Genomic DNA, 25731 nt, shown 5'->3' with positions numbered 1-25731 from the left:
CCACTATAACAGACTGTTGCGTTTTTTGTTTTAACTGGATGGCCTGCACATGCATGGATTGCATATGATGCACAACACGACATATTGTTCCCTGCTTCACTGCTTAGCTGCGTTTAGGACTCTGGGGAGGCAAGCCCAGAACGAGTGATGCCAATTAGACTAAAGAAAGATGCAGGGGGAGCGGTGGAGGTGGGGAAGCTGTCTCAGCTTGCCATTTTTAACAGGCCTTTGTAGCTCGTTATTTTTAAAGACCTCTGAGTCTTGTTGTGCTGTGTGACTGGGATACTGTATACAGGGGAAGCACAGACAGGAAGCAGCTGGAATCCATTTCCTGCCGTCCTTGCTGCTGACAGTTTTAGTCTCACACACATATCTGCTCTCAGCTGGCATGTTAGATCACAGCAGCAAAAAAATGAAAGAAAAAAAAAAGCCTTGAGAGTATGGGAGAGCTCCTCCTCCACAGACGCTCTACGCAGTTACTTCCTCTTAACAAAAGAATACCACATTAAAGGGAGTTACAGCTGTAGCTTGGAAGCACTAGCTGGGCCTCTCTCACCACATTAAGATTTCCTGTGAGAATTGGGCCCAGCCTATTTTTTGCCCTTTGTGTGTAACAGCATAGTAAAGGCAAGAGCACACCTGTCTAAGGTTTCACCTTCCTGTAGATCAGGGGTGTCAAACTCAAATACACAGGGGACCAAAATTAAAAACTTGGACAAAGTTGCTGGCCGACCAAACAAGTGCCGTGGTCGTAACCGTGTTTAAGGACAAGGCTCGGCAAAAGAAACTAAGAGTGTAAACAATGGCCAAAGAAGCATCGCAGGCACGTAGTAAACTAAAACCCAACAAAAAAATATAATATAATAGTGAAAAATAAATGCCCGTATTTTTCGCTCCATAAGACTCACTTTTTCCACCCCCAAAAAGGGGGTGGAAAAGTGGGTGCATCTTATGGAATGAATACACCTTGCCCCCCACCTTCTGGTACCTTTTTAAACTGTCAGTTGTCCAGTGCGGTCTCCTGCTGGACGGCTGCCTTTCATTGCAGAGCAGCGCACAATGCAGGAGCACGACCATTGCGTTTCCTGCTTGGTCCCGCACCGCTCCGTGATTGGCTGAGGTCAGTTCTCGATGAGACCGCGCTGGACCACCACCAGTTTGAAAAAGTATGGGGGGGGGGTATGAGGTCTGCTTCAGGCTGGTTTGGACTTCCCAGCACCAGACGCACCCCCCTGTAGAAGAGGATAAATCAAGAAAAAAAAATTCTGAACTAAATTTTTTTTCCTTGGTTTTTTATTTACAGGGGGGTGCGTCTTATGGTCAGGTGCATCTTATAGAACGAAAAATACGGTAATAACAAAACCTTGCGTGCGGAAAGGTTTACAAATGCATAAATAAAAAGTTTCTGCTGCAAAGCGTGAAAAAAGTGTAGCTGTCCTGCACTAACAAACATCGCAGTGTGGCAATAGACTATAAAAAAACATAAAAACCATCAGCTAATATTTTATGGGAACTTAAGATAACTTAAAATCACTACGTGTACGTTAAAAATAAAAAGGAAGAATGAAATAAAGCCATGTAGCGCTCTGAGCTGAGGAAACCGAAAGTAAAACCGGCAATTTAAAAAGGGGGGTGTCACATGACAAGTGCCATAGTCACAACTGTAATTATAAGCGAAAAGTGGCACGGAAAAAAAACCGCTAAAGAAATCCGTGGTCACATGATGAATTAAAACCCGATTAAAAATAATAAATAAATAAAAGTAAAAGGTCTAAAAACAACTGACACACATCGTGAAGATACTGACATACCCAGCAGGCCTACTCTCTCCCACTGCCAAACGAACCACCCCCTTGCAACAGCAGGAGAGATGCCCACTCTCTCCTGCAGCCAAGTGACCCCCCTAGCTGCCAAGCGACCCCCCTTGCTACGGAAGAGATGCCCATTCTCTGCCGCTGCCACACACACCACTTTCAATGGGAGAGATGCCCACTCTCTCCTGCTGCCAAGCAAAACCCCATAGCAGCGGGAAAGATGCCCACTTTCTCCCACTGCAAAGCGATACAACCCCCCCCCGCAGCGGGAGAGATGCCCACTCTCTCCCGCTGCATCACTACACACCTCCTGCCTCCAACCCCTCTCCTCCATACCTTTAATTAGATAGCTGACTGGAGAGATGCCTACTCCAGCCAGCTGGCCCACCTCTTCCAAAATGGGCCTTCCCCTCCCTGGTGCATCCTGGGATGCACCAGGGAAGGGCCTGGGGCTTTGATTGGCCCATAGGAGGGGCCTTATACAACCTGGGCCAATCAGAGCCTCAGTCTCCTCCCTGGATGCCCCGGGAAGGGGTTCTAAGGCTCTGATTGACCCAGGTTGTATAAGGCCTTTTTAACAAACAGTCCCACTTTCAACCCCTGCCCTTCAATTTAAACCACTCTGTCATTGCTTTGCTGCCCTGGTTATTTGCGTTTTCTCACAGCAGGCAGGCATCTTTCTTAGAGGCAATAGGTGAAGTCATCTCCAAATGCTAAGGGCTAGTTTTACCTTAGGAGTATCTATTTAAACCTGCTCATAGGAAAGGCCTTTCTGCACCTGAAACAGGGCTTTTGAGAATTACCCACTGCATCTGCAGAGAAGTTATGTGTCTTTTGCCAGGCACAGGATGGAGCAGGGGGAGCACTTGCGCATATACATTTGGATCGCCAAAGATACGCACAGAAGTTTTCATTGTGAAACCAGAGGACATAATTTGAGGTTGAAGGGTGGTAGACTCAAGAGCAACGTAAGGAAATTCTTCTTTACGGAGAGAGTGGTGGATGTCTGGAATGCGCTCCCGAGAGAGGTAGTGGAGAGGAAAACGGTGACGGAATTCAAAAAAGCGTGGGATGAATACAGAGGATCTAGAATCAGAAAGAATAGTAAATATTGACGAACTAAGGCCAGTACTGGGCAGACTTGCACGGTCTGTGTCTGTATATGGCCGTTTGGTGGAGGATGGGCTAGGGAGGGCTTCAATGGCTGGGAGGATGTAGATGGGCTGGAGTGAGCTTTGACGGAGACTTCAGTATTTGGAACCTAAGAACAGAGCTTTGGATTCTTGCCCAGAAATAGCGAAGAAGAAGAAATAAAATTTAAAATTGAATCAGGTTGGGCAGGCTGGATGGACCATTCGGGTCTTTATCTGCCGTCATCTACTATGTGTGTTACTATGAAAGCACCAATACAAGTAGCAGATGTAAATTTGTGTATGTGCTTTTTCTGAGTCAGTTTTTCAAAGGGACGCAGTCTATGAATACAAAGTACTCAAATAGTTTTACATGTCGGCACGCATTGTTTGAATGTTGCCTCTTGAAAGTTTGTTGGAAATATATGCCTATGAGAACTATCTGCCAGGATTTATTGGTAATCCTAATCTGATTTGATCTGATTTTGGCCTTCTGTCATGTTGGGGATTGGGAGAGGCCTGAGGAACAGCACACTCGTTTCCAGGACATTCGCTCTAGTTTTCCTTCTATTTCTAAAAAAGAAATATTTAAATGTAGCCTAAAGTTTGAAGGATCAGGCTAAGAACCAGGGAAGTCAGGATTCAAATCTCATTCTGCTCCTTGAGCAAATCGCTGAATTCTTCACTAGGTCAGGTACAATCTTAGATTACAAACCTTCTGGGGATAGGAACACTGTTCCCTCCAAACCAGAGGTGTCAAACTCAATCACATAAGGGGCCAAACTCTAAAACATAGGTTAAGTTGCGGGCCAAATTTTTTATTACTATACTATATTATTATTATACTTAAGGTTCCTTTTATTAAGGTACGCTAAATGATTTAGCACGCACTAATTGCACACCTTAATAAAAGGACTCCTTAGTCTTAGTGGAAGTATAGGGTTACAACCTCTCCAACCCTATGCCGGCTCTGTGATGTAAACAAAATAAATAAAAAAGACTTTTCCTCTCTTTTAGGTCATAGTTCACGCTTGCTGTCTAACACCAGCTCTGGCAGGATACACATTTCAAATCTGACATATTGTAATCACAAAACAGAAAATAAAATGATTTTTTTTTCTACCTTTTGTTGTCTGGTCAATATTCAAATCATGTTCGTTCCAGGCTATGGTTGTCTTCTGATAACTCGCTTGCCAGGGTCTCCTGCCCATTTGCCATTTTCTTCTTTCTCTGTTCTAACTATCCATCTTCCATCTCTGTCCTCCCCTTCTGTTTCCCTTCCCTCCCCCGGAAGTCTGGCATCTTTTCTTTTTTTCTTCTCAATCCCCACAGCTGTGGCGATGGATCTCACATAAGAACATAGATCCACCATCTCTCCTTTTCTCAACTACCCTTTCATTCCGCATCTCTCCCTCCTTCCCCACCACCCCAGGGTCCACCATCTCTCCCTTTCTCTTCTCAGCTATACTCCTATCCAGTATCTCTATTCCCCCCCACACCATCCCTTGAGTCCAACTTCTCTCCCTTTCTGTTCCTTCCCTCCCTAAATCCCATTGTCCACCATCTCTCTCCCTCTCCTTTGTTTTTAGACCCATTATTTCTTCTCCCCCCTCAGTCCGGCATATGCACGTTTCTTTGGACCCCCCCTTCCCTCCATCTGTGTACTTCTACACCAGGTTCTCCCCCACCCCCCGAAGGCCCTTCTTTGTAGCGTCCTCCGGCTTTTCCCCTGGCCTCCTGGTCTCACCTTCAGCTAATTAGGGCAGACGTCAGGGGTGGGCTCGCAGCAGAGGGAATGTGCTGCGAAGGCTATGGCATTCTGCTAGGTTCACTACAGCCAGGCTGCTGTAAAGGTGAGACCGGGAAGCCAGGATGGAAGGAGGGAAGAAACAGAGGGCCAAAGCTCGGGCCAAAGTTAATTACCCTGTGGGCCAAATTTGGCTCGGGGCCTGAGTTTGCCACCCCTGCTCTAAACTGAGTGGTCTTCCAACCACTCTGCTACCAGTGGGCAGAAGTACTTCAATATTATTTTTTCAATTGCTAAAGATAAGCAAATTCCTTAGAGTCCTGCAGAGCTTGCCTGTCTCTCGCGTACTCAGCATATGTTAGAAAACAACTAAATAAAGATTTTTAAATTTTAGAACAAAATATTAGAGAATTGGAAATTAAATTAAAGGAAAAATGGGAACAAAGTATTTATCAGAATTTGCTAAAAGTAAAATTTAGATACAATGAGATATCATCACAATTGGCTAGAAAGGAGTTTGTGTCCTATAAGGCATTGTATTATGGAACCTCAAATAAGGCGGGAAGATTACTAGCTAACTATTTAAAAGCAAAAAAAAGGAAAGCTAATATAATGGCTATTTCAGATGATAATGGAATAATTCATTCTCAAATTAAAAATATTTTACAACAATTTTTGAAATTTTATGAAAGCTTGTATTCTTCTGAGCATTATTTTAATAAAGAAAAAGATGGTTTTGAATTTTTAAAGTTGATTAATGGGCCTAAAGTTCCTGATCATATGAAAGAAAATCTCGAAGCACCTATAACACAAAAAGAAATTCAGAGGGCTTTAAAGTCCCTTAGAGTTGGATCCGCTCCAGGAAGTGATGGATATACGGTAGAATTTTTTAACTCTTTTCAAACGATTTTGTTACCCCATCTTTTCAAATTTTATCAGTTTCAACTAAATAAAGGTTGTATTTCAGGTACTATGGCAGAAGCTTTAACAATAGTTTTGCCTAAGCCAAACAGAGATCCCATGTTGGTTTCAAACTATAGGCCTATTTCTTTGATTAATGTTGATGGGAAATTGTTAGCTAAAATATTGGCTTTGCGTTTGAATAAGGCTCTCCCTTATATTATTGGTATGCATCAAACAGGTTTTGTTGCTCAAAGACATTCTTCAAATAACACCAGATTAGCTTTTCATATTTTACATTTAACAAAGGATATGAACGATCCGGCTTTCTCTGTTTCTTTAGATGCAGAGAAAGCATTTGATCAGGTAGAATGGACTTTTATGTATCAAGCAATGGATTGGTTTGGTATTAGTTCTCGATTTATACAAATGATTCAATCCCTGTATAGCTCCCCATCTGCTAGATTATATATAAATAATACTTTTTCAGAAAGGTTCTTTTTAGAAAGGGGAGTTAGACAGGGTTATCCATTATCTCCTTTGTTATTTGATATTGTTTTGGAACCTCTACTTTTAGCTATTCAACAATCAAAGGAGATAGAAGGTATTCCTTATGCAGGTCGGGAATATAAAATTTCTGCTTATGCAGATGATATTTTGATTCATTTGAGAAATCCGGAGTCAACCATTCCACATTTATTGGATTTGATTGATAAATTTGGAAAATTTTCAGGTTATAAAATAAATTGGAATAAATCAGAAATTCTTCCACTAAATGTACATTGTATAAAAGGCTTATTTGATTCGTTTCAGTTTAGTTGGAAGAAAGATGGAATAAAATATTTAGGAATTTGGATAAAAAGTACATTGGAAGAAACAATGAAGGTAAATGAAAAATCCTTATTACTAAAAGTTACAGAATTGTGTGAGCAATGGAATCCTTTGATATTTCTTGGTGGGGGAGAGTGCAAACAGTAAAGATGATGATTTTGCCTATAGTTTGTTACCAAATGAGTATGTTACCAGTTTATTTTCAAGAGTCCTTTTACAAAAAAAAATTAAATAATATTTTGACAAAATTTGTTTGGCTTGGGAAAAAACCAAGAATTGCTTTAGTATCATTGCAAAAATCAATTGTGGAGGGTGGGGTAAATTTTCCAAACTTTTATAGGTACCATCAAGCCTATATATTACGTCAAGGTATGTATTGGATCCTCCCTGAGCTTATTGATCATCAACCAGATTGGTTATATTTGGAACGGAATTTGGTGTCCCCTATGAGGCTTCCACATGTATTAAGTATCAGATTTCATAAATATGCTAAGGACAATATAATTTTATTGGATACTTGGAAAACTATTAAATTTATTGATAAATTAACAGAGGTACCAATAATGAAATCTACTTTACAGTCCTTATGGTTAAACTCCAAGATTCAAATAGCTGGAATCGCTTGGAAGAATTGGATGCAGGCAAATATTAGGACATTAGATGATCTTATTTCTAATGGTAATCTGCTTGATTTTTCACAACTGCAGCATTCATTTGGTATTTCAAACACTCAACAATATAGGTGCTTGCAGTTGAAGCAGGCTATTCAGATGGGGTTCCCTGAATGGAAAAATTTGAAAACTTATTTTAGCTTGCAAATCCTTTGCTACCAAACAGATTTAATAGGACATCAGGCTGCCCAGTGGTATAAATTGATTTCTGGATTTTTAAATAAAAAAACAAAAAATAGTCTTAGAGATATTTGGAGTATCGAGTTAAAACAGCATATTTCTGTTTCTCGTTGGCCACGAATCTGGACTTGGAGATTAAGATCTATGAGACAAACATGGTTGTTTTTATTACATAGAATTTTTTGGACTCCAGTTCGGTTGAATAAAGTAGATAGTTCTAAATCTAATAGATGTTGGCATTGTCATATTGATATTGGGACTTTGGATCATCTTTTGTTTTTTTGTCCATTGATACTTGGCTTTTGGAAGTCGATTTGGGGGCAAATTAATAATATTCTTCAATCCTCTATTCCTTTGACATATGAAGCAATAATTTTTGGAACGATTCTGCATGATAAACCCACTTTGGATAGAAATAATAGTCGCCTTTTCATGATCTTATCAGGAATAGGGGTTCAAATGATCACATCTAATTGGAAAAATCATGATAGGATTAATTTTAGTTTTTGGTGGGCAACTGTATGAGCAACATATAAATATGAAAAGATTATGGCAGAGCGTTTAGGGTTTGTTAAATCCTTTAAGGGGATTTGGGGTCCATTACCTAATTTTGTCACATTATAATTAAAGTGATTCCTTTTTCTTTATGTTAGATTCCTTTGCACATCCAGGGGGGGTGGGGGGGTGTATTATTTATTTAGAGGTATAAATTTCATAATATTCTATAATATTGATGAGTATAATATAATATCATTACTGTTATAGGTTAAGAAGGGATTTAAAATTTTTATTGTAATATTTCTGATGTTAATAGTGTTTTGGTTTTTTTTCGATTTTTCAAATGTATACATTGTCAAGTTCAAAATATCAATAAAGAAATAAAAAAAGAAAATGTGATAGTGAAACAGCACCCCCCCCCCCCCCCGGCAGGATTGTAGGTGGAGGACTCCTGCTCAGCTTAGAGCAGTGTCCCGCAAACATTTTTACTTGGCAGCACAGTAAACTCCGGGCCGTGGCTGGAGGGCACCTGGAAATGCTCGGCCGTCAATGTGATGATGTCGACGTCATCACGCCGATGTCAGTGTATGTGCGAAGGCCCTCCAGACGGGGCCCTGAGCTGCCAGTGTGGGGTGGGGGGGGTGGGGGGGTGCTGGAGCAGGAGATGCATGGAGAAGAGGCACGACCTGTAGGCAGTCAGCCGGTGCCTCTCCCCCTTTCCAGCATGTCATGGCACACAGTTTGCGACACACTGACTTAGAGGGAACAGTGGCTAGGAACCATACCTAGTGTGACTACTGAAAAAGCATGAACTAAATCCAGTTCCCTTTCTTTTATAGTGGGCAAGAGATGAATTTGAAGGTCTATTCAAGCAGCAAGCAGACAGAGTCAACCAGTATCTGCAGTAAGTTTCACCATCTTGGATAAAGTAGTGTGGTGGTTGTGCTAATCCACTTCAACAAATAAAAGTTAAAAATGAAACAAAAAGAATATATGGAGGTCGATATTCAGCTGGGGACGGCAAATGTAGTGGTTTTTTTTTTGCCACCGCCAACATTATCACCTGATATTCAATGGGTTTATGTAGCAGGCTATCACTTATGCTGTTAAGTGCAATATTCAGCACTTAACCGCCTAAGCGACAGTGCTTAAAGGTTTCATAGACGAAAGCGCACAGGACAATCGCACGAGGACAAAGCCGCTAAGACAAATGCGCGCAGGACGTCAGCGTATCGGATTAAAAGGTAACCCTCGATTTTACTTTGAAGTGTTGGGGCTGCCGTTGGGGGGGGTTTAGTGAGGAAATTGTAATTTTTCCCAGTGTTTTAGTGAAAAATTAGTTTCCTCTGTAAGTGTGTGTGGGGGGGGGTTTCCCACCCCCCACCCCACCCCACCCCCAAAGGCAGCAGCAACACTTCTAAGTAAATAGGGGGGTTCCCCCCTCCCCCCCTCTCGGAGCGCTTTAAAGTTACCTTTTAATCCAGCGCACTGATGTCCTGGCGCTTTTGTCTTAGCATCTTTGTCCGCGCGCGATTGTCTGGCGCGCTTTAGTCCCGTCACCGCTTAAAGATAGGACTGCGCTTTTTTGCGCTCCGATTTGGCCACATAATTTAAGCAGTTAAGTATTGAATACTAGGACTCTGACCCCGTACCACTCACAAAATAGCCAGCTTTGTTTATTTGTATTCATTTCATTTTGGGGTATTTGTACCCCACTTAAGTGGTTTACGTTCAGGTGCTCAAGTATTTCTCCCTATCTATCCCTGTGGGCTCACAATCTGCCGTACCTGGTTTAGCGGTCAGTGCTGATATTTGGCGGCACTCATCACTTAAGTGCCGTTGAGTATCGGCGATTTAAGCTTCTCCTGGCTGCTTAAATCAACTTGAATATCGACCGGATTGTGAATCTTTTCTGTTTTACTAACTAATCTAATACATTTTTGACCACAGTTAGGAGCTACTGCTACTATTTGGGTTTTTGCCAGGTACTTGTGACTTGGATTGGCCTCCGTGAATACGGGATACTGGGCTGAATGGACCAGTAAGGCTATTCTTATGTTCTTGAAGCCCCCTTCCTCAGCTCAAGATGGAAGAGCATTTTAGCTCCCAACAGCTGGTCAAATATTGCATTGTTAGTCCAGATATATTAATTTTTATTTCTATAGCACTAAAATCTGACCAAAGACTATGGGACAAATGATCCCCTATATATGCCTCGTACTATGTCTACCATCTGGTGGTTCTCTCTGTTATCCTGTGATTCTTTACCTCTCTGATAGGGTTATCAGGCGGCTTCAGTCAGTTTTGGGTTAACTTCATTACATTTACTCGTGCGCTTCTCTAGTACCAGTACTGATACTTTGGTGGAACCCAGGGTTAACTTAGGTAGACAATAGGCAGTATGGATGTTGGCACCACAGTTTACTCACTGCGTCATGGCTACTGACTGGGTGGGCCTGACTCAGTTGGAAGCTATGATCCACCAAAGGCCCATTCAAGCTGCAAGCTAGTAGATGCAATGGAGCAACACCAGGAATAGCTCAGGCTGGCCTGGAGCCATTTCTTCCAGTTTCTATTATGGAACTTACATAAGAACATAAGCATTGCCTCTGCCGAGTCAGACCATCATGTCCAGCAGTCCGCTCCCGTGGCGGCCCCCCAGGTCAAGGACCTGAAGTGATCTATTACTCAAGAGCGTTTTGTATTGTATAGTAACCCTCTAATTATACCCCTGGATCCCCTTTCCCTTCAGGAACTCGTCCAATCCCTTTTTGAAACCCAAAATCGTAGTCTGCTCAACCACCTCTTCTGGAAGTGCATTCCAGGTGTCCACCACCCTCTGGGTGAAGAAGAACTTCCTAGCATTTGTTCTAAATCTATCTCCCCTCAATTTTTTTGAGTGCCCTCTAGTTTTTGTTGCCCCTGCCAGTCTGAAGAATCTGTCTCTCTCTACCTTCACCATACCCTTCATGATCTTATAAGTTTCTATCATATCCCCTCTAAGTCTCCACTTTTCCAGGGAAAAGAGCCCCAGCTTCTCCAGCCTCTCAGCATATGAGAGGTTTTCCATGCCCTTTATCATTTTTGTTGCTCTTCTCTGGACCCTCTCGAGTATCGCCATATCTTTCTTTAGGTACTTGTGTATCTGAAGGAGCACGTCTCTTCATTTTTATTTTTTTTTAAAGCACCATAACATAAACAACAGAAAAGGTCAAAAGTTTTACAAATGTTATACCAGAACTCTTTGGTACGATGCACATTGCCATCAGACCATGAAATCCTAACCCTCCCCCCTCCCATCCCTCATTTCAAAAGGGGATCACAGAAAGCTGGGTCAAGCCTGGCATTTTGAAGGGCTTCTCTTCCATGATATCCTGGGCCTCTTAGGATAGGATTACCAGTTTATCTCTGCTAACCTGATAACATGCCTGATCCAGTCAGGATTTTGCCCTGTTGTATACATAAGAACATAAGAGTTGCCCTACTGGATCAGATCAAAGGTCCATTTAGCCCAGTGGCCAACCCAAATCATGGGAATCTGGCAGGGTCCCAAAAATGGAGGAAGACTGCATGCTATCAACCAAGCAGTGTCTTTCTCAAGGTCTAACATAATAATAGTTTGTAGATTCTTCCTCCAGGAATTTTTCCAAATATTTCTGAAATCTAGTTACATTAACTGTGCACTTGCTCTGGTAAAGAGTTCTAGAGTTTAACTATACATTGAGTGAAAAAACATATTTGTTCCTAGCTGTTTTAAATGTAGGAATGTCATTCAGAGAAACATGATGGCAGATAAAGGCCAAATGGCCCATCTAGTCTGCCCATCTGCAGTAACCATTATCTCTTTCTCTCGCCGAGAGATCCCACGTGCCTATCCCAGGCCCTTTTGAATTCAGACACAGTCTCTGTCTCCACCACCTCTTCTGGGAGACTGTTGCATGTATCTACCACCCTTTCTGTAAAAAAGTATTTCCTTAGATTACTCCGGAGCCTATCACCTCTTGACTTCATCCTGTGCCCTCTCATTCCAGAGCTTTCTTCCAAATGAAGGAGACTCAATTCCTGCGTATTTAAGTCACTTAGGTATTTAAAGGTCTCTATCATATCTCCCCTATCTCGCCTTTCCTCCAAAGTATACAGATTGAGATCTTTAAGTCTGTCCCCTTATGCCTCTAGGGGTGGGCAATTCCGGTCCTCGAGTGCCGGAATCCAGTCAGGTTTTCAGGATTCCCCCAATGAATATGCATTGAAAGCAGTGCATACAAATAGATCTCATGCATATTCATTGGGGAAATCCTGAAAACCCGACTGGAGTTGCCCACCCCTGCTCTAGACCAACTCCATTTTTTTCATATATTTTTGAAGATGCAGCCTCCAGAATTGGACACAATATTCTAAATGAGGTCTCACCAGAGTATTATACAGGGGCATCAGTGCCTGACGTGGGAGATAATTAGGACTGGATAAGCTTCTTCCGGTTAACCTGGACAAAGTAGCAACCTTTATTTCATGACATTTTTTTGCTTCTATCTTATCATCATTTATGCCTTTTAGTGGTATTGCTGCCCCATGATTGTCTCTGTATCCCAGCTGTCCTGGGATCTTCTGCCTTCCAGATTCCAAATCTGACTCTTCAGAATATGATGTTCCCTTCATCCAACAGTGTTTATAAGATGTCCTGTTTAGGAAGGCTAAGCTTACCCTTTGGGCAGTAGCAGCATGTGGGCTGAGGTCACCTGGTTTGCTCTGGCAAGAAGACATGAAAGTGATTTAGCCTGAACTATTCCAACACTCTTTCGAAAGCTGCCGTGATTTTCTGTTGCCTGCAGCGTAGGTTAAGGGGAGGAGATGAGAGTGCTTTGTGCTGGCTCTTTCCTCCCACTTTAAAGGAAAAGTATAAACAGACATTATTCTCTGTCACATGGCCAAGTAAGCTGTTCTCAGAGATGGTACAGACAGGAAAAAGGAGGATTTTAATAGTTTATCCAATGTCTGGGTCTTAAGTAGAAATCTAGATTGGGGTACTAGGAATCCGATCTCTAGAAAGAAGTTTGGTATCAGCGGAAACCTGATGTCAGCAATGAAATCCTAATAGTAAAGCTTTTAAATATCAACCCCAAAACAAATGGCAGGAGGGAAGCCCACTCCCTCCTACCATCGGACGCCCCCTCTCCGTCCCCTTCCTTGTACCTGTAAAAGTTGGGAGCAGGAGGAGTGCTCAGTCCTTCCTGCTTCGGAGGCCTCAATCCACGAACAGTGGACCTTAGGCCCCGCCCCGGTGCATCATGTGATGCACAGGGAGGGGCCTAAGGCCATGATTGGCTCAGGTGCCTCTAAGATGGGCCATTTGGCCTTTATCTGCCATCATATTTCTATGATATTACTAATTTTTAATATAAAAGGTAATGCATTTAATATACTGCCTTTCTTTGATACAACCAAAGTGGTTTACATTTATTATATGCAGGTACTTTTTCTGTCCCCAGTGCATCATATTCTGGTTTTTCCTGGGGCAAAGGAAGATTAAGAAGCTGCAGTGGGAAATGAACCCAGATCCCCAGGTTCTTAGCTCACTGCACTAACCATTAAGTTACTCATCCACTCCTAATATAAAGGCAGTTTTTAAGATTTGATATATATGTGATATATTTGATATCCATCTGGCCATTATTGTGATGGCTTGTGGAAATCCACTGTTTATAAGTAGCATAAAATCTGTTTTACTACTTGGGACCTGGGTTGGCCACTGTTGGAAACAGGATACTGGGCTTGATGGTCCTTCGGTTTGTCCCAGTAGGGCACTTCTTATGTTCTCATAAGTTTTTGCAACTGAAACCACCAGAATTTCCCAACAGACTTTTCTGCCTCAATCGCCCCAAGCCTCAGCCAATCAGGATTGAGGACCCACTCTATATAAAGACAAACTGCAGAACCTTCCAGCTCACTCTGAAGAAAGCCATCAGTTCTACCTACAACTGCAACAATCATGTTTATTGGTACTTGATATTCAGCTTTTAAATACAAAGCAGTTTACAATTATGCAGAGAATTAAAAAACAATTGACATAACTGCAGTGCTAATAATCTGTTGTTAAGTATTCATAAACAGTGACAAGTAGCAATTATTTGTTCCTAGTACGGCCTTTGGATTTGCTAATAAACAGCAGTAACTCAAAGTACTCGTAACTGGACCAATGATCCTGAATCACTTAGAAATGTAGCAAGACACTTAACAAGAAAGAGCAGTGAAGAAAGATAGATTGGTTGTCTAGTATAGAAGGCTTTATGTACAAGCGACAGGATTTGGAACTTTTATTCTGTATATAACAGCCGAACAATGTTGAGCAGAGAGCAAGGGAGTCACTTGATCATAGAAAAAAGCCTTATAAAGAAGTCTTAACAGCAGTGTTTTGTACCAATTGTAAGCATTCAATAGTTGGCCAATCAAAAGTGAATTACAATACACTTCTCCCTCCGTATTCATGGGGGATGCCGGCGGACCATGGCTGCGAAAATGAAAAACAAAAAGTTTTTGCAACTGAAACCGCGAATAACTACAGCTGAAAGTACCTGGGAGTGTGCCAGATACCGAGTATGCGAACAGCTCTCTCTCGATCTCGATGGTTGGGCTGGCTGGGCTTCGTGCAGGCTCTGCTTCTGCTCCGTGTCACAAAGAAAGGAGGCGGGGCGGGGGCCTGCGTGAAGGATGCATCCGTTTTCAAAGCGCTCGGCACTTGTGTTTCCTGCGCTGTCTTCTTCAGTTCTGTGCTGTGAGAGGCGAGAGCAGCTGGTGGAGCAGATGATGTGCTGGGTTGACAGAGGAGATGATGCGCTGTTTCTGGGTAGGAACTTTAATCATGACGTAATTTTGGAAGGAAGAATCAGCAGCCGAAAAATTGCAAATAAGCAAATCCACAGATATGGAAACCGAGGATACGGAGGGAGAAGTGTAATCTAATTGATATTCAGGTCACTCTTGGCTCTCTGGCACCCAGAGTGTTTCCACATGAAATAGGAGTCAGGGAAAAGCTGTACCCCAAGGATGGAAGTGAATTGTCCTTGTCTTACCCTTGTAGGGATTCTAGTTTTCTGGACCGAATTGACAGGCTAATGGATGCTGAGGCCTTGGAAATCCTAGAGACCATTCACAGCCGACTGGTGACAGAGAGGCCTAACTCCTGGAAGGATTGTATCACCTGGGCTAGAAATCACTGGCAGGAGCTCTTCCATAACAACATCCAGCAGCTTCTGCATATCTTTCCTCCTGACCAGGTGAGAGCAGAACTTAGCACAACGTACACACTTTCTGTTTCCCAGTGAAATTAGTGATTCTGGAAATTGCTATTGATAGTGTGAAGTTCTCCATGCATGCAAAAACAGACAATGTAACAGCTCTGAGCTTTACAGGCACACGCTTACACTATATCTCCACCCTCTACTTCTCAATTCCACACACACAGAAGAGGTATAGTAGAGGAAGCAGCAGTACAAGCTACACAAACACAGACTATATTCTTCTGCCCCCATCACAGAGCAGATACATCAGGAGTGGTAGTACGCTTGTGTGTGCACACTTGCACGTGTTGCCTTCTCAGGTGCATCAGCAGAGAGGTAGGTTCCTGAAACTGCCTGTTCCATCTGGGGCTTATCAGTCAAGGCCTGGTTCCGATGGAGAAGCTTATGGCATGCTTCTTGAGCATGTGGCCTTGATTTGGAAGAGTTATTCGGTGGTTGTTGTTATGACTCTCCTTAGGGCAAAGAGGCCTGCAACGGTTGCAGCTTACACTAAGACCTGGAAGACTTTCCAGTTATGGTGCGCCAAGGAGCAGGTAGAGCTGGAGAGGGCTCCTGTTCCGGTGATCCTTGCTCTCCTGCAGGCCAGTCTTGAAAAGGGCCTTGTGGTTTCGCGTCTCAAAATGCAGATAGCCAGTATCTCGTACTTTCGGCCTCAGAGTCTCTGGCGTCCCACCCGTATGTCACTTGGTTTTTGAGAGGGGTGCTCAAACTGAGACCCCCATTGCGCAGACCATTCCCATTTTGGGACCTCAATGTGGTCTAGAAGGGCCTGGCCCATGCTCCATACGAGCCTCTTTTGGAAGCTTCCCTGCTAGACCTTATGGTTAAGTCTGTTTTTGGTTGCCATAGACTCAGCAAGAAGGATCTCAGAATTGCAGGCCCTCTTGTGTAAGGAGCCTTTTCTCTGTTTCACTGAGAACTGATGGCAGACATTCAGTGAGCGCCGCTCTACTGCTGCTGGAAGACATCAGAACAGGAGGCAGCCGCCGGGATTAAAAAAAGGTACCGGGGGGGGGAAGGGGGGGAAGTTTCTGTCCCGTTTTGTGTAAAAAAAAATAAACGGTCACATTAACCATAATGCATCTATCTGTGGATTTTAATTTTATAATTCTTGATACTGCCTCCATTTCTTATCATTTGTTAACTGCAGTGAACTTTGGCCCAGATTCACTAAGGGCCCAGATTGGATCTGATCCATGTCCAGGGGACTGATTCACAAATTGCCCTCATGCAAATGAGGGTGATCGGAATTACACCCCCAACTGAGCGCCTGGATCGCTCTATAGTGATCCTGAACAAACGCAAGCCATCTGAAGATGGTCTGCACATGCTTAAAGAGCAGCTACCTTTCTTTTCTTTTTTTTTACTCTTAACTTTTAAGTTTTTTAACTTTTGCGAGCCTGAGTTTAAACCACAGGCTCGCACTGCGGAGGAAGGCTGGGGCAGAAGCAGGGCAGCATTCGGGGCAGAGAGAGCAAGAGATTCGGGGGCAGAGAGCTTGAAAGTCGGGGCAGAGAGCGCAGGAGAGTCGCGGCAGAAGCAGGGCAGCGCTCAGGGCAGAGAGAGCAGGAGATTCGGGGAAGAATCAGGGTGGCGCTCAGGGCAGAGAGAGCAGGAGAAGGGAGCTGGAAAGTCGTGGTAGAGAGTAGGAAATACAGTCGGAAAGCCCCACCTTTCCTGCTGATCGGTCAGCCCAATCAATCGGTGTTGCAATTTTTGGGTAGTGCCTGCCTACATTTGAATGCCGTTCCACCTCATTTGCATGCGCGGATCGGAGGATGATCGGGACAGAGGTTAGTGAATCGGATCAGAGGGAAATCAGGTTGCAAAGGGGTTTGCTTCATGAATCTAGCCCTTTGAAAAGGTATTTGCAGTATTTAAATAAATGTTGTGTTGGATTGTATTTTGGCACCAAAGCAAAATCAAAATTTGGTCAGCATCTACTTCCAGGGAGGTATTGTAAGGGAGAGTTTTCTAGATTTTTTTTTTTTTTGGGGGGGGAGGGAGGGGATGGGAGGAGGGTTGGGTGAGATTGAGAGGGGATCAACACACAGGACAGTATTCAGTGCTGGTGTCTGTGTAGCTAAGTATGCATAGTTAGGACTGCTTTTTGTGTTGCCCTATGCCATCTTAGTTATGCAGGCACCAGCACTAAATATTAGCAGCACCCACATAACTGCCAGCTCCTCCCCGACTCCCTCCCCCCCTCCCCCGTAACACCCTTATCTGACTCAATACCGAAATGGCTAGTTAATGCTGATATTTAGCAACAGTGCCCGGCTAAGTGGTGCTGAATACTGGCGGTCGACCCCACAGAGTGTAATTTAAGTGGGGAGGAGCCCCTCCTGCCCGCTTAAATCATTTATATACCAACCCCTCTGTTTCTGTGTCCCCATTTTCCCAGTCCTCAGGTTCTAATGGGCACAGACTCCATGTCCTTGTGCTCATCCCCTGAACCGTTCTGTCTTAATGGTGACGGGCCCTGAATCCCCGTGCCCGTGCTCCTATAGGTGATTTGGTCTCTACCTGTATTTCCAAGGAACTGGAGTTTGTCTTAGCTGCTGTCAGTTTTATGTGCTTTCTACATGCCAAAAACTGCTTTGTCTCCTCTGCTTCCTGTTCGGAACGATAAACTCTAGAATATTCACCTCTCATATCAATCCTGCAGACTGGAGGAGAGAGACCCTTTCTGCCAGAAAATAAAAAGTGTCCTGCTTGGTCTGCCAACACTGAGGAGTATTAATTAAAAGCAGGCTGAACAGAGATCGTGGCACCCTGCCCAGCCCCCACAACGCTCTGTTTTTCTCCATCCTCCACCACCTTTCTTACTATCTCTTTTTCTTGGACTGTCTTAGTGGCTTCCTGTTTCTATTTCTGTCAGATTCTGATTCAAGAACCCTTACTGGATGGGACAGTTTACTATATGTGAGTTTAAAGGAATGCATGAAACCAGAGCTGCAGAGTGAATGCAGTTCAGGGGGAAGATTTTGGATCGGTCCTCGATTTTTGACAACTGCAACATGATGTATGATGCAGTTTGCAGCACTAATTTCAGTAGGTAAAATCGGGGCTTACAAGCACCTCCCTGTTTTGAGATTAAGTTGAAAGAGGACTGGCCAAACTGTCTTCCTCCTGGAACTGGGGTAACTTCCAGCTCTGCAAAGTAGAAAAATAAAAGAAAGCATTCAAAGGCAAAAAGGACAAGAATAATGGGAAAAGGCATAAAGAAGGAGCTTAATGGTCAGACGATCTGGCTAACAAGGAAAATCAGGTTCAAATCCTGCAGCTGCTCCATGTGACCTTGAGCAAGTCAGTTAACCCTTCATTGCCTGAGGTTCAAACTTAGAATGGAAGGCCTTAAAGGACTATATGAATGTAAGCCACACATGTCAAACACAAGGCCTGGACCTTATCTCCAACGTCAGAATTGGCGTCGGGGGAAGGCTTGTGGGCCAGATTACACACTACCGGCCCTTCCCTTTGTGAAGTTGCAGAAGTAGTGGGTGAGCAGCGGGAGGAATCGGCGCGGCAGGGAGAAAGGCAGGCAGGCTTCAGTGCAGAGGGAGACAGACTTAGGTGTGGCAGGGAGGGAGGGAGGAAGGCAGGCAGGCTTCGGTACGGGAGGGAAGAAGGACAAAGTCTGGAAGGCAGTGAGGGGGAGGGGGCACAAACTCGGACATAGGAAGGAGGGAGGGAGGGAATAGAAAGAGACAATTGTTGGGCCTGAGGAAGTAAGGCAGGAAAGAAAGAACTATCTAGTGCAACCAGAAATCACCAGACAACAAAGGTAAGATTTCAATTTAGTCATCAAAACCTGTCTTCTGCAGTATATTTGTCTATTTTTCTAGGGGGCTGGGTTCAGAGGCACAATTTGTTTCAGAATATTTTTTTCTTGGTTTTTCCTCCTCTAAATCTAGGGTGCGTCTTATGGTCAGGTGCATCTTATGGAGCGAAAAATACGGTACTTTAATGGGGTTGGGGACCATATAATATATGTTATCCCAGGACAAGCAGGCAGCATATTCTTGACTGATGGGTGACGGCACCGACGGAGCCCCGGTACGGACAATTTTAGAGTGATTGCACTCTAAGAACTTTTTAGAAAGTTCTAGCTCGGCCGCACCGCGCACGCGCGAGTGCCTTCCCGCCCGACAGAGGCGCGCGGTCCCTCAGTTTCTTAGTTTCCGCGGAGCTAAGAAGACGCGTTTTCAACGGCTGTTGAAATTTTTTCATAACTTGCCTTCCCGCTCGCGTAAACGTTTGGCTTAATTTGCCTTTTTTCTTTCTTTCATTTTGTAAAAAAAAAAAAAAAAAAATCTTTCATTTTTTTCTTCAATTTTCGGTATTTCCCCGGCGGGGCCTTCTGCCACCATCGAAGCCTCGGCCTTCGATTTGGCGGAAGCCGTTTTTCCTTTCATGCCCCCTCAACCGGGTTTTAAAAAGTGCCAGCGGTGTGCTAGGCCTATATCTCTCACGGACCCACACAACTGGTGTTTACAGTGTTTGGGTCCTGAGCATCAGGCCTCTTCTTGCACCCGCTGTGCTACTTTGAAAAAACGAACATTAAAAAATCGCTTAATTCAACAGCGATTGTTGTTCGGTGCCGAGATGTCCGACCCCGTTCCTTCGACTCCGGCTTCGGCACCGATTCAGTCGGCACCCTCGTCTTCGACGCCGCGTGATTCCACACCGGCATCCCAACAGTCAGGTAAGCCGGCTAAGAAGCCTTCCCCACTGGAACGTCTTCCGGCCTCGAGTGCAGTGAGCCCAATCCTGCCGCCGGTTCGACGCCAGCGGAAGCGCTCCGCCCCTATAGAGGTGAGTCCCTCGACATCGGGCTCCTCATCTCCGGGGCGTCGAGCGGCACCGCAGGTACCGCAGAAGAAAAAAGCGGTACCGGTGCCATCCCTCGATGACCGCATTACGGCCATCCTTCAGGTGCAGCTTAAGGAGCAATTAGAACGACTCCTTCCTGCTATCATGACACCGAATCTTCCGGTGCCAGTTCGCACCGAGCCATCGGTACCGGTTGCTGAACAACCTGTATCGGTACCGATTGTGGAACCCGTATTAACCGCTTCCACTGTTTCGGTACTGCCTCACCTAACCTCCTCGGTATCGATGCCAGTTCTTGCACCGGAGCCGAGAGCTCACCATCAATCGGTGCAGACTTCGGCACCGGTGCGTCCGTTAACTTCTCCGGACACGGTATCGATGAGGTCGGGTAAGTCGATGCGCAAAACCCGACACATGCAAACGTCGACACCTGAGTCTCGGGACCATTCTTCCCATGTAAGGGACCCTGATCTGTGGGGAGACTCAGAGGAACCCTTTCTTTCTGAAGGAGAATGTTCCTCAGAGGAGGAGGATTCGGCTGTCCCTGACCCATCCTCCAAACAGGCCACTTCCTCTTTCTCTAGTTTTTTGAAAGAGATGTGTGAGTCCTTGTCCATTCCTTTGGAGGCTGAATCCAAAAAGTCTAAAGCTTTTTTGGATGCCCTTGATTTTGATCAGCCTCCAAAGGAATTTTTGAAACTTCCCCTTCATGACATCTTAAGGGAAACTTTCTATAAGAATTTAGAGACTCCTTTAACTGTCCCAGGGGCCCCACGTAAACTGGATTCTCTATATAAGGTAATTCCCATTCCTGGGTTCGACAAACCTCAACTACCACATGAATCCTTATTTGTCGAATCCACCCTTAAAAAGACTTCAGGAGCCAGTGTATATGCATCTGTCCCTCCTGGCAGAGAAGGAAGGGCCATGGATAAATTTGGTAAGAGGCTCTACCAAAATGCTATGTTAGCTAATAGAGCTAGTAATTATGCTTTTCATTTTTCTTTTTATTTAAAGCATCTCCTTACCACCATGGCTTCTTTCGAGAAATATCTTCCTTCACGAAAACATTCCACTTTTCATTCATGCTTGTCGTCTCTTCTCCAATTGCGTAAGTTTATGGTGAGATCCATATATGACACTTTTGAACTTACGTCCAGAGCGACAGCAATGTCAGTAGCTATGCGTCGTTTGGCCTGGCTTCGGGTATCCGAGCTTGATGTTAACCATCAAGATCGGTTAGCCAATGCCCCATGTCTAGGGGATGAGCTCTTTGGGGATTCCATGGACTCAACCACACAAAAGCTCTCTGCTCATGAGACGCGCTGGGATACCCTGCTCAAGAATAAAAAGAAGCCTCCTCCGCCAAGACCATACAGGCAGCAATCGGCCTATCAACGCCGTTTCACAGCCCGTCCATTGCCTACCACTGCTCAACAACCTAGGCGTCAGAGGCAACAGCAACGTCAGCCTCCCAGACAACAGCAACAGCAACAAGCTGTAAAACAACCTCCTCAGCAGAAGTCACAGCCCTTTTGACTTCATTCTCCACAGTATAGCCAGTATCCCTATTCCTGCTCTCCTGCCTCAACCAATAGGAGGTCGACTTTCTCTGTTCCTCAGCCGGTGGGAAGTAATCACTTCGGACCAATGGGTCCTCAACATCATCCGCCACGGCTACTCTCTCAACTTTCAGACTCTCCCACCTCAAAGCCTGCCAAAAGAGTCTGCTTTGAACAGTCCTCAATCAGCCCTCCTTATTCAGGAGGTCCAATCCCTCCTCCTTCTGAACGCTATAGAGGAAGTGCCTCTAGATCAAAAGGGGTAGGGATTCTACTCCCGTTACTTTCTAGTTCCCAAAAAGACAGGAGATCTCAGACCCATCCTGGATCTTCGCGATCTCAACATTCATCTAGTAAAAGAAAAATTCAAGATGCTTTCTTTAGCCATCCTTTATCCCCTTCTAAATCAAAACGACTGGCTATGCTCCCTCGATCTCAAAGAGGCTTACACTCACATACCGATCAATGTAACCTCAAGACCATATCTCCGATTCATGATCAATCATTGTCATTACCAGTACAAGGTGCTGCCCTTCGGTCTTGCCTCATCTCCAAGGGTATTCACCAAATGTCTCATTGTGGTGGCGGCTTTTCTACGCTCTCACCACCTGCATGTATTTCCCTACCTGGACGATTGGTTGATCAAAGACACTTCTGCCCAAGCGGTCCTTCTGGCCACCAACCAAACCATCCAGTTTCTACAACTTCTGGGATTCGAGATCAATCTACCCAAATCTCATATCATTCCCACTCAGAGACTTCAATTCATTGGAGCGATCCTGGATACACTCCTCATGAGAGCTTTCCTACCATCCAATCGTCTCCAGACTCTTCAGTCTCTATGTCACCAGGTGCTTCCTCTGCCGTCCATCTCAGCAAGACAAATGATGGTACTCTTGGGGCACATGGCATCCACAGTTCATGTCACACCTCATGCCCGTCTTCACCTGCGCACTCCTCAATGGACCCTTGCTACCCAGTGGTCCCAAGCGTCGGATCCTTGCTCACGACACATATCTGTGACATCATCTCTTCGTCAGTCTCTTCAATGGTGGTTGGTATCCTCAAATCTATCCAGAGGTCTTCTGTTCCATCAGCCTCCTCATCAACTAGTCATCACCACCGACGCCTCTCTGTACGCATGGGGAGCTCACTTGAACGAGTTCCAGACTCAAGGTCTTTGGTCAGCCCAGGAAAGGAAGCATCAAATCAATTTCCTGGAACTCAGAGCGATGTTTTACGCCCTCAAGGCCTTCCAACACCTTCTCTTTCCTCAGGTCCTTCTGTTGTGCACAGACAATCAGGTTGCGATGTACTACATCAACAAACAGGGTGGGACAGGCTCTCGCCTTTTATGCCAGGAAGCCCAGAAGATCTGGACTTGGGCCATAGATCACCATCTCTTCCTGAAAGCTATATACATTCAGGGGAAACAGAATTCCTTAGCGGACAAACTCAGCAGAATTCTCCAACCTCACGAGTGGACACTCGATCCCGTGACTCTGCAGTCTATCTTCGATCAATGGGGCACTCCTCAGATAGACCTCTTTGCAGCTCCTCACAATCATCAGCTGCCCCTATTCTGCTCCAGACTTTACTCTCCACACCGTCTAACAGCAGATGCTTTTCTCCTCGACTGGTCGAATCTGTTCCTGTACGCCTTCCCTCCTCTGCCTCTCATGTTGAGAACCTTGTTCAAGCTCAAGAGGGAACGAGCCACCATGATTCTGATTGCTCCGAGGTGGCCCAGGCAACATTGGTTCTCCCTTCTACTTCAACTCAGTTCCAGGGAACCTTTTCTTCTTCCTCTGTTTCCTTCTCTGCTTACGCAACAGCAGGGAACCCTTCTGCATCCCAACCTCCAGTCTCTACACCTGATGGCTTGGTATCTCTCGGGCTGAACTCGACTGATACTCTTTTGTCTCAGCCCGTTCGTTCCATTCTGGATGCCTCCAGGAAACCAGCCACTCTACAATGTTACCATCAAAAGTGGACGAGATTTTCTTCCTGGTGTCTTCTTCATCATCTTGATCCCACTTCCCTAGCAGTGGAGACGTTGTTGGATTATCTTCTTTCTTTGTCTGACTCTGGCCTGAAGTCCTCTTCCATCAGGGTCCACCTCAGTGCCATTGCAGCTTTTCATGAGCCAGTCCATGGAAAACTTCTTTCAGCTCATCCCCTGGTGTCCAGGTTCATGCGTGGGCTTTTCAATGTGAAACCACCTCTTAAAGCCCCTCCGGTTATCTGGGATCTCAATGTGGTTCTTTCAGCTTTAATGAAACCTCCATTTGAACCTTTAGCTACTTCTCCTTTCAAATTTCTCACTTGGAAAGTACTTTTCCTTATTGCTCTTACCTCTGCCAGGAGAGTCAGTGAGCTTCATGCACTGGTTGCAGATCCACCTTTTACGGTTTTTCACCATGACAAGGTGGTTCTGCGTACACATCCAAAGTTTCTCCCCAAGGTTGTTTCTGAATTTCATCTCAACCAATCCATTGTTCTACCGGTTTTCTTTCCAAAACCTCATTCTCATTCTGGGGAACAAGCTCTGCATACTTTGGATTGTAAAAGGGCTCTTGCTTACTATCTGGAGCGTACGAAACCCCACAGATCAGTTCCCCAGCTTTTTCTGTCCTTTGATCCGAATAAATTGGGACGTCCTGTTTCTAAACGTACGTTGTCTAATTGGCTAGCAGCGTGCATTTCATTCTGTTATGCTCAGACCGGACTGACACTGGAAGGTTCTGTCACGGCCCATAGAGTCAGAGCAATGGCAGCATCTGTAGCTTTCCTCCGTTCCACTCCTATTGAGGAAATCTGCAAAGCTGCTACTTGGTCCTCAGTTCACACTTTTACATCTCATTATTGTCTGGATGCATTCTCCAGAAGGGATGGTCACTTCGGCCAATCTGTTTTGCAAAATTTGTTTTCTTAATGGCCAACCTTCCCTCCATCCCTCTTTTTGTTAGCTTGGAGGTCACCCATCAGTCAAGAATAGCTGCCTGCTTGTCCTGGGATAAAGCACAGTTACTTACCGTAACAGGTGTTATCCAGGGACAGCAGGCAGATATTCTTGCGTCCCTCCCACCTCCCCGGGTTGGCTTCTTAGCTGGCTTATACTAACTGAGGGACCGCGCGCCTCTGTCGGGCGGGAAGGCACTCGCGCGTGCGCGGTGCGGCCGAGCTAGAACTTTCTAAAAAGTTCTTAGAGTGCAATCACTCTAAAATTGTCCGTACCGGGGCTCCGTCGGTGCCGTCACCCATCAGTCAAGAATATCTGCCTGCTGTCCCTGGATAACACCTGTTACGGTAAGTAACTGTGCTTTTCTGTTAAAAGTGCGTATGTTAAAGGTACATATCATGCGTGTCCGTTAAAAGCATATACTGACAAGTCTAGGGCTACCAATTTGCTAAAACACATTGGATGTGGATTAAGTACTTCTGTGCATGAAAGGTGGAGTGAGACCTGGGAATGATTGCAACTAATGATCCTAAGGTGGCCAAACAGGAAGAAAAGATGAAGGCAAAAAAACAAAAGGATGCTTGAATGTACAGCGAGAGGAATGGCCAATAGGAAAAAAGAAGTGATAGCGTCTCTGTGCCTCTGGTGAGATATCATTTAGAGTACTGTGCACAGTTCTAGAGATCATAACTTCAAAAGGATATAAACAGGATGACATTGATCCAGAGGGCTGCTACTAAAATGGTTAGTGGCCTTCATCATAAAGCATATGAATACAGACTTAAAGTTCACAATATGTGTTCTGGGAAGTGAGGCAGGAGAGGGGAGATATGAGTTTAAATAATTCTGTGGCAGGAATACGTAGAATGTGAAGGCATAGAATGAAGGCGAAAGGGGATAGACTTGGGGGTAATCTAAGGAAGTATTTACTTCCAGAAAGACTTGTGTATGTGAAGTAGAGAATGACACGGGAACAAATTTTTCCCCATGCTGTCCCTGCGAGTCTTGTCGCTGCCCATGTTCCTGCCCCATTCCTGTAAGCTCTGTCTTAATTGCACAAGCCTCAAACACTTATGATTTTAAACTGTTTGAGGCTTGTGCAGATGAGGACAGAGCTTGCTTGCAGGAATGGGGCAGGGACAGGAAAAGAACTCGCCAGGATGGGAAAATGGGTTCCCACGGGAATGGGGAAAATTTGTTCCTATGTCATTGTCTAATGTGAAGAACAGCCTCACAGTGGAGGTGGTGGAGACGACGACTGTATGTGAATGAAAGAAAGCATGGGACAAGGACAGGGGATTCTGT

General features: G+C 44.7%; 1 protein-coding gene across 8 annotated transcripts in view; it reads left to right on the top strand.

Moving 5' to 3' along the window:
- UBA7 (ubiquitin like modifier activating enzyme 7) overlaps positions 1–25731 on the top strand; it is a 271137-nt gene that overhangs the window by 94416 nt on the left and 150990 nt on the right. For all 8 annotated transcript variants that reach the window (XM_033926348.1, XM_033926355.1, XM_033926349.1 and 5 more), the window contains 2 exons: positions 8611–8675; positions 14847–15042. In XM_033926348.1, the coding sequence (XP_033782239.1) occupies positions 8611–8675; positions 14847–15042 (261 nt within the window). The remainder of the gene's footprint in view (positions 1–8610; positions 8676–14846; positions 15043–25731) is intronic.

This window comes from Geotrypetes seraphini, chromosome 17, assembly GCF_902459505.1.
Source record: "Geotrypetes seraphini chromosome 17, aGeoSer1.1, whole genome shotgun sequence".
Classification (NCBI taxonomy): domain Eukaryota; kingdom Metazoa; phylum Chordata; class Amphibia; order Gymnophiona; family Dermophiidae; genus Geotrypetes; species Geotrypetes seraphini.
This window is presented reverse-complemented; position numbering and strand designations above follow the sequence as displayed.